Source organism: Bos indicus x Bos taurus, chromosome 24, assembly GCF_003369695.1.
Source record: "Bos indicus x Bos taurus breed Angus x Brahman F1 hybrid chromosome 24, Bos_hybrid_MaternalHap_v2.0, whole genome shotgun sequence".
NCBI classification, from domain to species: Eukaryota; Metazoa; Chordata; class Mammalia; order Artiodactyla; family Bovidae; genus Bos; species Bos indicus x Bos taurus.
Genome location: NC_040099.1, coordinates 30,126,243 through 30,143,391, shown reverse-complemented (window position 1 = coordinate 30,143,391; position 17,149 = coordinate 30,126,243). Strand labels below are relative to the sequence as shown.

The 17,149-nt window shown below is 42.9% G+C and overlaps 1 protein-coding gene across 8 annotated transcripts in view; it reads right to left on the bottom strand.

Moving 5' to 3' along the window:
• Positions 1-2,093: 2,093 nt before the first annotated feature.
• CHST9 (carbohydrate sulfotransferase 9) overlaps positions 2,094-17,149 on the bottom strand; it is a 279,495-nt gene continuing 264,439 nt past the window's right edge. For 7 of the 8 annotated variants that reach the window (XM_027525927.1, XM_027525930.1, XM_027525933.1 and 4 more), the window contains one exon: positions 2,094-4,115. In XM_027525927.1, the coding sequence (XP_027381728.1) occupies positions 3,027-4,115 (1,089 nt within the window). In that variant the 3' untranslated portion in view covers positions 2,094-3,026. The remainder of the gene's footprint in view (positions 4,116-17,149) is intronic. The other variant, XM_027525928.1, reaches the window with a different exon arrangement.

Genomic DNA, 17,149 nt, shown 5'->3' with positions numbered 1-17,149 from the left:
ACATAAGCTGGTCTGAGAGATACAGCAATTCAGGGGAGATAAATGGGACTGCAAGGAGATCCAACCAGTCCATTCTGAAGGAGATCAGCCCTGGGATTTCTTTGGAAGGAATGATGCTAAAGCTGAAACTCCAGTACTTTGGCCACCTCATGTGAAGAGTTGATCATTGGAAAAGACCCTGATGCTGGGAGGGATTGGGGGCAGGAGGAGAAGGGGACGACAGAGGATGAGATGGCTGGATGGCATCACTGACTCGATGGACATGAGTCTGAGTGAACTCCGGGAGTTGGTGATGGACAGGGAGGCCTGGCGTGCTGCGATTCATGGGGTCGCAAAGAGTCGGACTCAACTGAGCAACTAACACGCACGAAAACACAAATGGGAAATGTATTTAAAATCCCAGGATTATGGCAGCTTCTTTGACCCTAACACAAAAAGATGTCATTTAGAAGGAAGAACAGGTACATAAAAGTGTTCTTCCTTCATAATAACACACATGGCCCCAGGAACTCAACCACACAAGATGCCGGCTGGCATCAGAGAGTCCACTGAAGAAAAGAATGTCTACGGGGCCTCTAATGGTTACAGAGGCTCTATAGAAAGGGCCAGGAAAGGAACTTTTACAGCATAACAGCTTTTTTTTTTTGGCCATACCTCTTGGCGTGGGGGATCCAGCTCCCCAACCAGGCATTGAACCCACGTCCCCTGCAGTGGAAGCGTGGAGTCCTACCCACTGGACTACCAGGGAATTCTCAGAAGAGCTTTGATACAGAGCACTGTGTATCATTTTCTTCCTTTCACCCCTCTGCTCTACCACCAATGCCAAACAATCATATATATATATATATATATATATATATATATATATACACACACACACACACACATAAATGATTGTGCATATATATATGATTGCATATGTATATTATATGATTGTGTGTATATACACAGAGTATATTCCATAGTTTCAAGCGCATTAGAGATGCTAATAAGAGACAGGATCCTCATTTCCACCTTCTTTCCAAGTTATGAACAGAAAGGTTTTTTGTTCTTTATATGGTTTCAAGAGTAACTTTGAGAAAACTGCCTCTCCCCTTTATATCAAACCCATGTAAAACAAGTTTTGTGTAGTTTAGGCATAAAATGTTAGGCTTCTTGGCATATTTTCTATTCTTTCGCTCTTTTCCTCCATAAAAAGCTAAGCTCAGTGTCTCTAAGTGACTGGGAATCCTCTCTACACGGTATAGCAAAATCTAAATGATACCATTTAGATGACTCGAGTAAAACTCCTCAAAGACAGAGAGCACAGCTTAAGTGCATGGTTTAGAGGCAAGAGTAAATGGAGTGGAAAAGTAGTAAAAGTTGGGTTTTAGAAGGTTTAGTACTTACGATCTGGCGGCCCATTGCAGTTCCCCTCTCCTCAGGAGACAGATGGAATGGGGCACGCGAGTGTTAAGAGGGAATCAATTCATGAAAACTCAGCCATGAAATGGAAAGTCAAAATGAAATAAGCATGAGTGTAGCTATATTGGTCTATTAATATTCAAATATTAATACCTCCTTTTCTTTGAGAGACATTGCTCAATATTTACTGACAAGAAAGAAAGATAGTTGGAGGAGAGGAATGTATTCAAGAAAAGTGTTTAAACAGGGTTTGAATGTGTGGTTTGCTTAACTCTGTGTAATTGTCGGCCAATTAGATTTCCCATCCAAGTGCATCTACCACTTCAGGGTCTCTTGGAAAAAAATTTCCAAAATGCATTACAGCTTTTCATAGGGGTGACACACAGTCTTATTTTCCTAAGACTCTGACTATTTGAATACAATAGTATTTGATTCTGTTAGAGAATAAACATGAAAAATATTTTGTTTATGCATAAGCCTATTAAAAAAACGTTTCTAGGGGCTCTCCTGTTTATTCTGTAGAATGTAATCTATCTTTGAAGTGGTATATTAGTTTTTAAAAAATCATTCCCAAGCTGAATAATTAGACAAAAGCTATTCTTAGAGTACATTCCCATCTAAAGCTATGCACATGATGCTTTGATTCAAGTAATATTCTTATAAAACTTTGTTATTGTTTGAGGTCTATATTCAGAGTGGCAACTTTTGTTTTTGATGCTATTCTTATAAAACTTTATTATCATTTGAGATCTATATTCAGAGTGGCAACTTTTGTTTTTGATGATTATTCCATCCTGAAACAATTTCTCTTCTGCCCAATTAAACCAGAATAAGGAGCACATTTGTATCTGATGAAGGTTAAACTTCTCCATCTTGGGCTTCAAAAGGGAAGACCTTTAGTGATGCCATTCATTTTGTCTCTGCAAAAGGGCTCAAAAGAAAACAGAATCAGTTCCCTTAAGTTTTTCTGGAAGAGGAAGGTTGCTTTTGTTGCTTTGATCTTAGCATGTTGTGCATTTTTTATTGGCTGTCGAATATAAAAAGCCATCGCCTCATCTGGTTTTTCTGCTATATTCTCATATTGTAAATCACATAATGCCTTCCAATTTAAGTAAAACATTCTGGTCCAAAATGCCATTTCAGAATTGATTTATCATTACAGTTGATGGAAACATTTCCAGGGGTGTAAGAAAACTATCCAATGTTTGATTCATATGCCACAGACTGCTAAAAATATCTCCATGCGCTTTAGACAACAGATTCCAGGATGGAGACATACACTCATGCTATTTTCGATCGTTTTTCCTACCCTTGAAAGAGACAGTTGTAGCTTATGTAGCAGCTGGCTGGGTTATTGCTTCTATAATATAATCCATAATGCAAAAGCAGCTCTTTTCCAAACATTCTAGAGTAACTGAAGTTGTTTACATGTCTCTGTTAGGTAATTTTCCTATAACTTTGTGCCAATTGGTTTCATACTATTTGGTAAAAATCTTCATTCAATCAAGACAACTGCACTTAGTTAAATTTTTTTCATAGAGAGAATTATAGGAAAGTTACAGCTAGCTGATTTGAGGCCATCGGCATAAAGTCAATACAGAGTTTTAGAAAAAGAAAGCAGACTACAAAAATGGAGTTGTATAATTAAACATCAAATAGTCTAAGTAATAAAAGTCATAGATTAACTGTCTCTCAGTTCTAGTCAGATCCTTTAAATACTGTCCCACCACCTGAGCGTTGGTTCTTTTATCAGAAGAGTGCCTGTCTTTAAAGTTGGGAAATTTCAGTTCTTTTGGAGCTCCGATCAGCTGTAAAAAGTAATTGGCGTCTTCTTCCAAAGTTTCAAATTTCCCTACAAAATCGTAGTGGATCAAACAGGGATAGCAGAGTTTGCTGACCTTTTCCCAGTGAATGTCCATTCCTACTGGACGATGCGAGTCCAGCAAATAATGGATGAACTCTCTGAACTTGACTCCAGATCCATTATTTAATGCTTCTTCACAGGCATTCGGCCGATATTTCTTTATAATTGCCTTTCCAAATACTGGATGGTAATAACTATTGGGGTGTTCAAATTTGTCCCTAAATGCTGACACTAATCTTTCCATGGGATCACGAACAAACACAGCTTTGGTGTAGGTGTTTAAACGACTATAAATCCCCTTTAAGTCAAAGCTGTCTAGCTTTTTCAAGTGCTTCCCGTAGTGAACAGCATCATGGGAGATGTTGTACGCAGAGGGGGCCAAGCCGTTGAGCACCATCAGAATTCTCTTCCAGTTGGAGCAGCCAGCCTTGGGTACTTCACAATACAAGATCTTGTGTTTATCCTCTACGTAGATCCTGGAGACCATGTGAAAAACATGGGATTGAGGACGACTCACCCCACCATATTTCTTGCAAAATTCCTGAAGGAAAGACCTACGTTTTTCTTGAGTTGCATCGATTCTCTTCCATTTGCTGTCTGTGACTAAGCTTTTATTTAAAGGCTGAATGTCTACCGACCAATTCGTTTCGCTGAACTTCCTGAAGAGGATCTTTGTCCCTTGCTGTTTTTCAATCAACTGAATTGTTGGTGACCCTGGGTTCCTGCTCAAAGCTGGAGCCTCTCCTTGGGAGTGGTTGGTCTCCGTGAAGACCCTAGTAGGGCTCTTGGAGTTGAGTAGATTTGCCAGTTTATCCTTGGGATCCTTGAGCATGTGGGACTTGGGGTTCTGTTAAAATAGAGAATGAGAAATGTTGAAAGAACATTCACAAATATGGGTATATTGATAAGGAGCTTAACATTATTGTTTTAAAATGCTATCCAGGGGGTCACATTTCATGTAAGCTGCCAGAACAGTTTAGCAAAGCATGAAGAATATATGGTTCATAAGCTTCTTAATAGAAAATGTAACAAGGAAAAATGGTATCCGGGCATCGCTTTGAACCAAAGTTTCATATTGTACAGTGTATTTATTTGGGTTATTATTATGTTATTCATTTAATATTCATGTGGTGTATTACTTTAATAGATTTTCTCATGCACAATTATCTGTACATTATTGGGATAAAACTATTAGTTGTTTAGAATGTATTTATTTGGCTATGACAGGTTTCAGTTGCAGCATGGAGGACCTTGTTCCATCATGCAGGCTCAGTAGATGCGGCATGGACTTAGTCTCCCCATGGCATGTGAGATATTAGTTCCCTGACTGGGGATTGAACCTGCATCCTCTGCACTGCACGGTGAATGCTTAACCACTGGATCACCAGGGAAGTCCTCAAACTACTGGTTATTGATTTGAATCTATGGTCACAGTAAGTTTGTTATTATTTTTGTACCATCTTTGTATTCGTGGCTGTCAATTATATAATCTTGTGCATGTATGAGTCTTAAGTCACTTCTGTTGTGTCCAACTCTTTGTGAACCTAAGGACTGTAGCCCGCCAGGCTCCTCTGTCCATGGGATTCTTCAGGCTAGAATACTGGAGTGGGTTGCCATTTACTCCTCCAGGGGATCTTGCTGACTAAGGGATCAAACCTGCATCTCTTTGTGTCTCCTGCATTGCAGACGGATTCTTTACTGCTGAGCCACCAGAGAAACCCTCATACAATCTTACAAAATGCAGAAAAAGTATACACAAGATAGAAAGGAAAAAGCCCTGAATTTTCTATCTTAACTTTGCCTGTAATGCAATAAAATATAACTCCATCATTTTGTAGGTCAATGATTCTTGAGCTATTGAAGTGTGTGACCTTCAGGCATTGACTTAGTGCATCTGAATGTAGATACAAAATGTAGCTGCATTTGGATTGAGATTTTTGTTATTTTTTGGGGGGGGGACATTCTATAATGTGCAGAATATAGCAAGGCCAATTAAAAAAGTCTAACGGCCACTTCAGTTTTCCAGGCACTTGCAAAAACTGATATATAATTTTTTCCCTTTGGAAAATGTTTTATTTTTCTAAAATTCATTTATCACAATAATTTCATAGTATCATACAGTTCCATTCATGTATGAGACCTTCCCTCTTTCCTAAGTGAAGAAAGACTAGGGAATCCAGAAATGTCTACTCGATGTCCTGCGATACAAAACTGTATCAAAAGTAGGATGAGAATTTAGTTCTTTTGGTGGGATGGTTCAGCCCACTTACCGTCTGTTCTTCATCTGAATATATCCTTCCTACAACTCTCAGAAGTGACTTGATAAAAGAAGTCTTGGGAGACAGGGTTTACAAGGTGGCTTCCTCTGATAGTGACACAAATTTTAAGAACCTTGACTTTTACCCTGGGTAAACTACAGAGGCTTTGGAGAGTTCTGAGCAAAGAAGTAACATGATCTCACTTGGACTAGAAAAGGATGGCTGAGGAGACTGAACTGAAGCTATACACGTGGGGTTGTCAGCAGGGTATTAGAAAGATGAATGAAAAAAATGATGTGTTGGGGGACTGAAGCATGGGACTGCCAGCCTAGGGGGAGGAGGGAGTGGCGGGGAAAGTTTCCTAGCAGACTTGTGTATCTATACCTAGAGGGAGACAGCTACTGATATAGATGGATTTAGCATTTTGTTCTCAGGGTCGAGAACAGTCTATAGTCTCTAGTAATTATTTGTTACATGGAGGAAGGAAATGTATGACTTGGCAGATTAGGTCTTCAAGGATGATTAGGAATTTTCCAGCAAATGGAGCAAAAGAGCAGAGGAATGAAGCACTGTATATGGGAGCCACCTCCAGGCATCACAGTCCTTCCATTGGCTGAGCTTCAAGGAGATATGCTTCTTTCTGGTGGAAGAAGGTTGACTGAGTAAGCCCTGACCACCATACACCAACTTATGGAACTCCATAAATTAGTTGCCAAGACCCACCACATCACTGAGCCAACTATGTGGAGTTTCAACTCTAAAAGCATTTGTCTGCCATCTTCTCAGAGACTGCCAGGGTGACCTGAAAGCTTTGAGTCCCTCTTTACCCTGATCAACAACTTGTAGTCCACAAAGTTTTCACTATAACATAAAAGTTGACTTGAGGTTTTGAAATGGAGCACGACCCCATGGTTCTTGCCTCCCATGTCCTCTGCTGGCCTTTTGTCTGTGGAAAAAATTTTTGCCAACAAGTAAGTTTAATCAGGGAAGTAAGAACATGAAGAAGGAAAAGAAAACAGTCAAAGGTGACCAAGCAATAATAGTTTAGTCAGTAAGCAAAGCCAAGGACTTTTAGATCCTCCTCAAGGGCTACCCAGGCAGCCTGGGTTCGACCCCTGATATGGGAACTAAAAGTATTGTTTGGGCTTCCCTGATAGCACAGTTGGTAAAGAATCCTTCTGCAATGCAGGAGACCCTGGTTCGATTCCTGGGTCAGGAAGATCTGCTGGAGAAGGGATAGGGTACCCACTCCAGTATTCTTGGGTTTCCCTTGTGGCTCAGCTAGTAAAGAATCTGCCTGCAATGCGGGAGACCTGGGTTTGATCCTTGGGTTGGGAAGATGCCCTGGAGAAGGGAAAGGCTACCCACTCCAGTATTCTGGCCTGGAGGATTCCATGGACTGTATAGTCCTTGGGGTTGCAAAGAGTTGGACACGACTGAGCGACTTTCACTTTCAAGGGCTACAGATAATATTCTGAGCCATAACCTGTGAGCTGTCTTATAGATACTGAAACCCCCAGTTTCAGTAGGGTTTCACTGAAGTGAAGAAGTCAACCACATGATGACCAGACTGCAGCCATGATGTAAGCTGCCACAATTCTGAGAACTGGCCTCAAGGAATTGGAAACAACCTGACCCTGGAACTGAAGATTAACTGTACCTAAAACAATCAAGATGACGCTAGTCAGACCATTGATGACCAGTTTCAAGATGACTGTCAAAGCTGACTATGCTGTTTCTGCATATATTCCCCCCATCTATAAAAGTTCTTGCCACCTGATTGTCTTGGAGGGGGGCGGTCGACCTTTGGACAGACACCTGCCCACCCCCCAGTCCCTGTTCCCAGCATCCAAAATAAAGCAAACTTTCCTTTCCATCAGCCTGGCCTCTTTAATGGCATTTGAGTATCGAGCAGTCAGTCCCCACTTTTGGTAACAGTCTGAAAGATCACAGGGTCATTCACGGTGGCACGGGAAGTACTGAGCATAGCCCTGAGATCAAACTGCCGCTACATTTCTGCTACTACTGCTTCAACTCCAAGGATAAGCAATAATCGCTCTTATTATTGTTTTACTATTCATCATTGTTGTAATAGTATTTCATCCCAGTGACCTAGTGAATTTCAAGGCTCCCCAGTTGTCCATTATTATCCAGGCTGTAATTTGTGTGTCTACAGATGGCCCAATTAATTCTCTCCCTGCCCCATTAACAAAAACAAAAATGAAATCAGCCCTCTGATCGCCCTCTGGACCTTCTGCTTGTGGTCATCAGATTTCCCTTTATTCTTCAGGGACTTCTGGAATGTTTGCTTTCCATGACTTTTTCTGATGACTCTTGCACTTTTTCAAGTAGATGAAACTTCACTTCTTTATGCCACTTGTCTCTCAGGCCAGAAGATGGGGAGCTGTTTGCTTGTCCTTTCTTGTAGCTTCCAGGACACGCCCCCAGCCTGCCCTCCTGCTTCTGGGAAGCACCTGGGTCCTGCTCCACCCCCTTTTCCTCTCCCTATCTGGTCACCTGCTTTTTCCACTGACCTTTCCACTTCGTGCACTGAAGACTTCAGCTCCAGGCTCAGACTCTGCTTCTTCATCCCCACTTTGTCATCATGTGTAGTGACTCCGACACCCAATAAACTCTCTGCTCCTTGACCATCTCGCCTTTCACAGAAGCGTCTCCACTTTACATGGACCTTGCTATTGCCAGAGTCTGCACCACCTCCATCACGTCTCTGACCCCTGGCATCTAACCATCCAGTTAGTTCATCAGGGCTTCCAGTTCTGCAATTCTATGAACACTTATCACTATCTTATTCAAGCTCTTAGCAGCCAGCACGCCTGGTGACTCTCAGAAGTCATCTCTGTAGGGAGGTGTTCCTTGTACACCTTGTTTAATTTGTGTTCCTCTCTGAGATTTTCTCTCACTGAACCCTGCTTATTTTTCTCATACTACTTATCATGATATGAAATGATTTTACTTACTCCTATGCTATTTCCACCCCATCCATCTCTCTTGCCCTAGAATATGACTGCAGAAGTCTCATCTTTCTTGTTCTTTGTTGGATCACTGGTATCTAGCATGTTACCTGATGCATAGATGACCAATAAATAATTGTTGAATGAGTAAATGTGATTATAATTTAACAATGGGCTTCTAAGGAGTCATTTTTTGACCTTGTTGAAGAAAACCAGAGCTAATCAGAAGATCAAGGTTAACTTAGATAAATAATTGACTGATTCTTGTTAAGGGGCCGAAAATCTGTATTCAAACAAATCTTTGGCAGAAGAGAAAACAAATAAAAGAGGCACAAGGAGAGCTGCTCATGCTAAAGTAGGTGTGGAGGTGGGACCCTTACCGGCCTGCCAGATCAGATTGGTTCAAAGTCACTCAGTACTGCCTGGGAACTCCTGGCGGCTGGCCAGCCATCTGGACTCCCAGGCCTCACTGTGACGCCCTGAAACAGAATCTGGGGAGGAGGCTCTTGATTCTAATTTACTCTACATACAGGTGTGCTTTCCTGCTAAGTCGCTTCAGTCATTTCCAACTCTGTGTGACTCTATGGATCATAGCCTGCCAGTCTCCTATCTCCATGGGATTCTCCAGGCAAGCATACTAGAGTGGGTTGCCACGCCCTCCTCCAGGGGATCTTTCCAACCTAGGGATCGAACCCTTGTCTCTTACAGTCTTCAGAAGACTACTGGTTCTTTACCAGTACTGCCACCTGAGAAGCCCAACACAAGCAATAATGGCAGTTGGGGTGCACTGTACTGGACCATAGCAGTGGAAGGTGAGGAAAAAAAAAAAGAGTTCATCTCATACCATTCAGGAGAGAGATTCCCAAATATGCCAAATGCGAGTATTTCAGTAAGCAGAGGTAAATGCTTTACTGTAGGCAAGGTGTCATGTCGGCCCTAACATGGACCAGTTGAAATACCCTTCACAGATACCCACTTCCCTTTGCTGGAGGTCCGTATTTCTCCAGACACTTTCCAATCACCAGTATGGCTGGGGAGATGACTGCACAAAGGAAAATTTCAGTGCTCATATTGACTTCAGTCTCCTACTGGTTTACTGAGTATCAATCTGTTTCCTTAGCTCTGATCAAATCAAGGTATGAACAAAGGCTTCACTCCAGGCACCCCATGAGGCTTCTGGGTGAATGGACATGAGACCCTCTCCCAGCAACGCCTCATTTCACTATCACTCACCTTTATAAAAATAATTACTAGGATCTTGTGACATCCCTCCTCTCCCCTCCCACCCCTGCCCTGCCTCACTCTACTTGCCTTTAAATCACAGCAAAGACTGAGGGGTTTGGACCACTAACAGAAAGGTTAATAGTATTTTTTTTTTTTTTTTTTGGCTGTGCTGGGTCTTCACTGTGGTTTGCAGGCTTAGTTTCCCTGCAGCAATTGGAATTCGAATTGCCCAACCAGAGACTGAACCTGAGTACCCTGCATTGGAAGGTGGATTCTTAACCACTGGACCACGAGGAAGTCCCAAGGTTAATGGAATTTTAAATTGGAGGCTTAAACCAATGAATTTCCATCATGATGGTGATAATAACAACAGTAACAGTAATAATAAGAGGAAACTTACATTCCCATTTTCCTTCAGGGCACTTGGTTCAGACTGTCCCTAAAGCAAATGCATATAAAGTCAAACTTATCCTGTTCCTCCCCAAATTAGCTCCTCCTGCACTATCTTCTATTTCTGAAATGGTTCTAGTACATTCTGGTCCCCACTGACAGAATCTGAGAGATGCTTTGACAATCAGAAAGTAAATTGGTTAATTTACATCTCATAAAGTATTTCAAAAAAACTTTTCTTTTGTACTTATTATTTCTTAATTGGAGATATTCTTTAGTAGCCTCCTAATTGGTTTTCCTGAAAATTACTGCCAAATTAGTCTTCTTAAAATATTTTATTTTTCATCCCTTAAAATCTGGAACTGGTTCAACTACAGATATGGGGTAGGAAATGGCAACCCACTCTAGTATTCTTGTTTGGGAAATCTCATGGACAGAGGAGCCTGGTGGGCTACAGTCCATGGGGTTGCAAAAGAATCATATATGACTGAGGGACTGAGCACACACCAACATATAAATAAAAGTCTTATTTCCTTAGTTGGCATTGGCAGCCTGTCACCACTGGATCTCTGCTCACTTAGTGGTCTGCTCCTTTCCTGATGTGTTCTGTCCTTTACTTGTTTCTAGCAGTCTCTCAGCATCCCCTATCCATGCTCTCCCCCTTTATTGGGACTTTCTGAATCTCCTAAGCTGAAAGTCCCACTTTCCTCATTAAAACCACCCAGGTCTCTAGAGAGGGATTCCACTCTCTTTGAAACAACTTCAGCACTTAGTCTGTACCACCTGTAAGGAAAATAACTTTATTCCAGCCTACACTGAGATTTGATCGTCTCACTGGAGAAACTCTTTTCAGACACAACTAAATTGTAAACTCTGACATAAAGCTAGGGTTTTCCAAGTGTGCCTTTAAAGAGTGGATATTACTGTAAAATTAGCTGAAAGACATGTAACCACAGATGAAAAAAAGAGTATTAAAAGAAGTGGAACAAAAATTGTGGAATATACGTGAACTCTGCAGTAAATGTGAAAGCCTCACTCTCCTTAATTTTTAAGGTCTACTGTACCTCTATGAAGTCTTCTCTGATCTCCAACATTTAAATTAATTGCTCTTCCTCTTTCCCTCTCAAAGTCATGGAACCCCTACTATACATCAGGCACTGTGCTAGATGACAGTGATGCAGTGGTAGAGAAGACAAATGTGGTCCTTGACCCTGTGGAGCTGATATCCTTATAGGAAAAAAAAATCAGATAATTACACACTTAATTAATATATTGCCACAGTGGCAAAGGCTCCAGCAGGAAGCTGTTGGAGGCTGGGAGAGCAGAAATGTGAGTGCAGGGTACTAAGATAAGTCTGCTCAGTCTTTGAGTCGGGTCCTCTGTTTAGCACTTTTTGTTTCTTGCCTGGAGAATCCCAGGGACGGGGGAGCCTGGTGGCTGCCGTCTATGGGGTCGCACAGAGTCGGACACGACTGAAGCGACTTAGCAGCAGCACCAGCAGCCGTTGGTTGTTATAGTTGGTTATTTAGGTGACTAGCTTTCCAATTTATTTAAGTTTATTAAAGGTCAGAGTACAGTCTAATTTTTTTACCTCTCCTTTCTGTTTGCACCCATTCCCACTAGTGCCTTTTTATTTTAGATTTTTCATATTACATTTTCTAAGTCACTTTCCTGAATATATGGACATTCTATTATGTGATTGAACTGCTTTTTTAAAAATTTATTTTTAATTGGAGGATAATTGCTTTACAATATTGTGTTGGTTTCTGCCATATAACAACGTGAATCAGCCATAGGAACTACTTTTGCCTTACTTTGTCCTTTTAAAATTTATTTTATATTGGAGTATAGTTGATTAACAATGCTGTGATAGTTCCCGGTGCTCAGCAGAGCAACTCAGCCATACATATACATGTATCCCTTCTCCCCCAAACTCCCCTCTCATCCAGGCTTCCACATAAAATTATACAGAGTACATTCTTATAAATCTGTATTATTGCCATAAGTATCTGGAATAGTATTTTGCATAAACATATGTTTTGATTCAATGGAAGCAAAAGCAATATCATTCCTGTACTTTCCGTTTTTCAGGCAACTAACTTACATTGGCTTTATGCTGTCATGAGTTTCAGTTCTGCAATACTTTATCTGCTATTGTGAGGCTGATGGAAACTATGTGCTCAAGGATTTTGAGCATTCATTTGATACACATTGAACTTTTGCTGTATGTTGTTCTTGGCATTGTAGAAATGGATGAAGGAGATAAAATTTATAGTCCTGTGAGGAAGCCAAAGTTTAACTGGGTTGATTAAAAAAAGCAGCTTGTGAAAAAGTCGTGACAATTGCCATAATGAAAGGATGCATAGGGTATTTGGGGAACAAAGAAAATAGTACTTAATTTTTCTCAAGAGCTGTTTTGTGGGGCAAATCTCACAGAGGAGGTGGATGCCTGAGAGTCTAGGAGGATGACTGGGAAGCTGACAGGTGGACCAGCCAGGATGGGAAGGTACCATCAGGGGGACTCTTGGGGGACCAGATTCAGATAGGAGGAGAGGCAAGCAGGTTGGAGTCATCCCAGGAAGGCCTTGGGCCCATATAGAATCTAGACTTTGCCATGTAGGTGACAGGGATTTTTGAAGGCAGGGACTTAGAATGAATATTCTGTAAACAGCAGTGGCAAGAAGGCATGCCTGGAGAAAGGGGATCGTCTAGAAGACAACTGAGACTGTCCATCAGGAATTCTTAGGAGAACTCAAACAATGGGGTCAAAATGAAGAAGAAGGAATTATTTGGGGCCAATTTAGGAAACTGATCAGACTGGGAGAGTGGCGGTAAAGGAAGTAGAGAGAATGGATTCCCATCTCCCAGAGAGAGGACACAGAAGCAGAGGGTTATGGGAGGCTGGGGTGTGGGTGTGGTGGGTACTTTAACTATCTTCAAGTTCAGGCCTCTGGAGTTGGAGGTGCCTTGGGAAATCTGTCAGTATCGGGACTCCAAAGCTGGGTGTACAGATTCGGGAAGTGTTGGCTGGTGGAGGTGCTAGCTGAATGTATGGGCTTTGAAAGTATTTCCTAGATAGAGGGGCAGATGATCACAGTGTCTGCTGTTTACTAAGTGCCTGCTATGTGCAGACCCATTGCACACACCACCCCCTACTGCCATGAGAATCTTCCACTTCCGCTTTTCAACTGAAGAAACGGAGCCTCTTCACTGAACCTGTTTAAGGCACACAGGGCTTTAGCACAGGTAAGAGCCCTGTCCCAGGAAGCAGTCAAGGCCCTGTTTCCTCGCCATCCGCTGCCTAGTAGCCCGAAGCTACGTGAGCCCTGGCAACAGCCACGCCGACTGTGACGGCAGCAGTGACTCTGGCAGGACACATTCCATTTGTCCTATTTGGCTAAGCATCTGCCAGACCCAGATCAGATTTGTCCATGTCAGCATCTTTGAGTGACACACACGCCCCGCTGGCTGAGTCGCCGGCAATATTTGACAACTCAGCTTTACTCAGGGATGCCTCTTCAAAGCCCGCTCCAACCCTCTCAGTCCAGAGCGGGCGACCCACACTTTGGTGGTACCGTGGGCTAATAGGGCCCTGTGTTAGAGGGTGGCCTGGGGCACTGGATCTTGCCCGGGGGAATCTGGGGGTGTGCCAAGAGGGATTTCTTTTCAGGATTTCAGGCTGAGAAAGAATGCAAAGGAAGACTGTAAGCCATAAACTCACAGCAAAGCAGGACAGAGAAACAAGAGAATAGAGTGGGTTACCTAAGGAGGGGGTCAGAGTGAACAAATCACGGACAAAACAAAGTGATGATCGATCTGTTTCAGTGGACGGTGGTATGGATGGTCTTCTCTCTCCACGCGTTGTGCTTATGCGCATGCTCGGTCGCCTCCGATTCTTCACAACCTCAAGGAGTGTATCCCTCCAGGCTCCTCTGTCCATGGAAGTCTCCAGGCAAGAATACTGGAGTGGGTTGCCATTTCCTCCTCTAGGAGATCTTCCTGACTCAGGGATGGAACCTGAGTCGCTTACATTGGAAGCAGTGTTCTTTACCACTGTGCCACCGGGGAAGCCCTGATCTCTTCAGGTATTAAGATAAACTTTATCACCTTCATTTTAAGAATATTATTTCATTAATGATAATATTTGAAGCTTTTTTGGAGGTTTCCAAAAGACGTAGTTTCTCCTGAGTATGACAATTTGATTCAAGATGTCATTGAAATGGCTGCTACGACGTATCAATGGCCATAGACAACTCCTTTGGTCTCCCTTTCTTCTCAAGGCCAGGTGTGAGCGGCACTAGTCCGGATCATTTAGTCTGAGGCTGGGGGCTTTCAGTCGGAAATACTTCATCCTCCAGAGCTGGTACGGAATGAGCTCCTGCTGGACTGCGAGGATCACGGAGGGGCGCCTGCCCCCTACAGCCCAGCCTTGGTAACTGCAACTGTTCGAACGGAGCCGTGGGGAGTGAAGAGGTGGGGAAGGAGGAACTGGGGACAGTCCAACCCTTCCTGTTCCTTTCTTTAGGCAGAGCCCCAGACCAGGGAAGCAGCATTTACCTGGGGAACTGTTTCTTCTCCACCCACTACAGAGTCACTTGAGCCCCTGGGACAGCAATGCCCACTGGCAAATAGCAGTGACACCAGCAGGGCTGGTGATGACGTCCAACCACACTCCTCTTATATGGAGACACTGATGGACAGGATTCTGCCTAACCTACTTACAGAGACACCGCTCTCATCAAGCAAACAGGCGAGCATAATTCTCTAAAGGTCCTTCAGACACTGCATCCTTGCCCCCCTCCCCTTGCTATGATTCTATAATCTGTTTCTTGGAAGGAATAAACACGTGTTGACATACCTTGTTCAGAAACAACATCACAGTCTATAACTCCATTATTCCCCATGCCAGAGAATACTGCTCAGGGCAGGAGGAAGGAGGTCTCAGGCTTCACACTGGGGATTTTCTTGGGCCCTCCCATAACTGTAGCCACTAACAACTAGACTATAGCCAATACTGTAACAGGATGAAAGTGGATGGATGAGCATCACTCACTTGTGAAACCCACAGAAAAGGCGGGCACTTCTGGACCAGTTATCAGACCCAGGGGAAGACTCCCTTGCATTACCTGAGACTCATATATTGAGATTCCTAGGTCCAGACCATGCTCCCTCTTGAGCAAGGGAGCACGATATATCTATATATTTGATATATTTATACCAAGTGGCAGGGAGACTGTGAGAGCTCCAGTCTCCTTTAGCTACACTGTACCTGCTAGACCAAGGGAAAGGATGGGTGGGGAGGGTGGTTTGGGGATGAATATTGTCAGAGGGCTTCACCTGTGTCACGTGCTGCTCAAACAAGTGTATCCTCCCCCAACTCTGTCAGGTGGTTATGCTCACATTCCCATGAGACTTACTCAGTATCTTACAGCTGGCAACTCCTAGAGCTAAGGTTAAGATCCAGGCTTGTCTGACTCTTCCGTTTGTCATCATACAGCACATGTTTACCCCACAAGGCTCTCAGTGCCACCACGTCTTTATTTAGAAGATGATGGAATTTCCTTGCTCTGAGATTCAACTGAATATTATCTTTTGTACTGAGCTACCCTGAGGTGGCTAGATGTATCTATGTCAGCTTCAAATAGACTGAACAGTGGACATCGCCAAGCCTTTGATTGCTTCTCTTCTCCAATTTGAATTAGATAAGTTGGGTACCAAGAACTGATGCTCTACTGGACAGTCCCAAATAATTAGCTTGATTGAGCGGGTCCTGGGCTCTTGCTTCTAGAATATCACGATGTAACCATGATGCTGCCTGGACTTTGGGGTTTCCTTTTATGCTGCATAAAGCACACAGAGATATTGATCATCTGCTTAGCTTTTATGTCTCAGAACGAAGCTTCTTATCTTCACAGCATCTTTATTTCCTTTTCTGCTTCTACACTCCTGTTAGACACACCTATCCAGGCTTGGTGGTTTTGGAGGGGTTATGTCTTCACTCCATCCCTGGTGGCCTTGTTAAGAAAACTTATTTTATATTATTACAGCATTTCAGCGACTGTAAGTCTGGGAAAACTGTAAGTCTGGGAAAACTCATCATGGGCACTGCTGAGCTGTGTGCCTGGATCAGGGATGAAAGGAGGAAAACAGAAGGTATCTTTCAATTCCTGGTAGACTCCCAGTGACAAGTGAACCTGGTCCCCATGGTTTTTATTGAGACACTGGCTCTATGATGCCGTCTCCATTAGGATTTATACGTTGGGGATAAATGTCCACTTCTTGCCACGAGTAAAGGGATGCCTGAGTGTTGAGCTGCAGCATCTTCTACCTCCCCAGACCCATTAGCAGGATCGTCTCTACTCCGGACCCCAGCATAGAACTCATTTTCAGTAAAGTCTAGTTTCCATGTTCTAAGTTGGTAATTTATCAGATGGTTGGCCCCAAAGACAGAAACCGTAAGAGTTTTGTGTATTGCATTTTGGTTATTTCCTGGGGGTCCTATTGCCCTCCAGGCGGTGGTCTGCAAGGTAACTGCTATCATTCTGCTCTACTAATCTCCTCTCTTACCTACATCCAATTACTTTCCTGTTGGATGTCTTCTTTAAGGTATTTCCAGCTCCCAGCCCCGCGTGGTTACAGAATGAGGAAGATAACCATGGAGGCCCACAGGGCCCCAGAGCACTTTGCACAAAACCCCTGAGAGCCAAGGTAGGTTGTGAGACACACATTTCACACCCCTTCAGCCAGACAACTTGTGAAATGGGACGGAGACCAGACTTAGTAAATTTTTATCCTTTTCATGCTTTACTGGTAACTTTCAGTTGACCTTAAACCAGTACTTTCTACCAAATCAATCTCCCTCACTGGAATAGGACAGCTAACCAATCAACCTGGGATAGTTGACTCAGCCTCCCCAGAGTAAGAGAGATAATGACGCTGATTTTATGGAGTTATGAAAAATAAATGGGACAAATACACAATGCTTGCCATGTACATATTAGACAAAAGGCTGAGAAGTGATCTGGCGTGTGGTATAT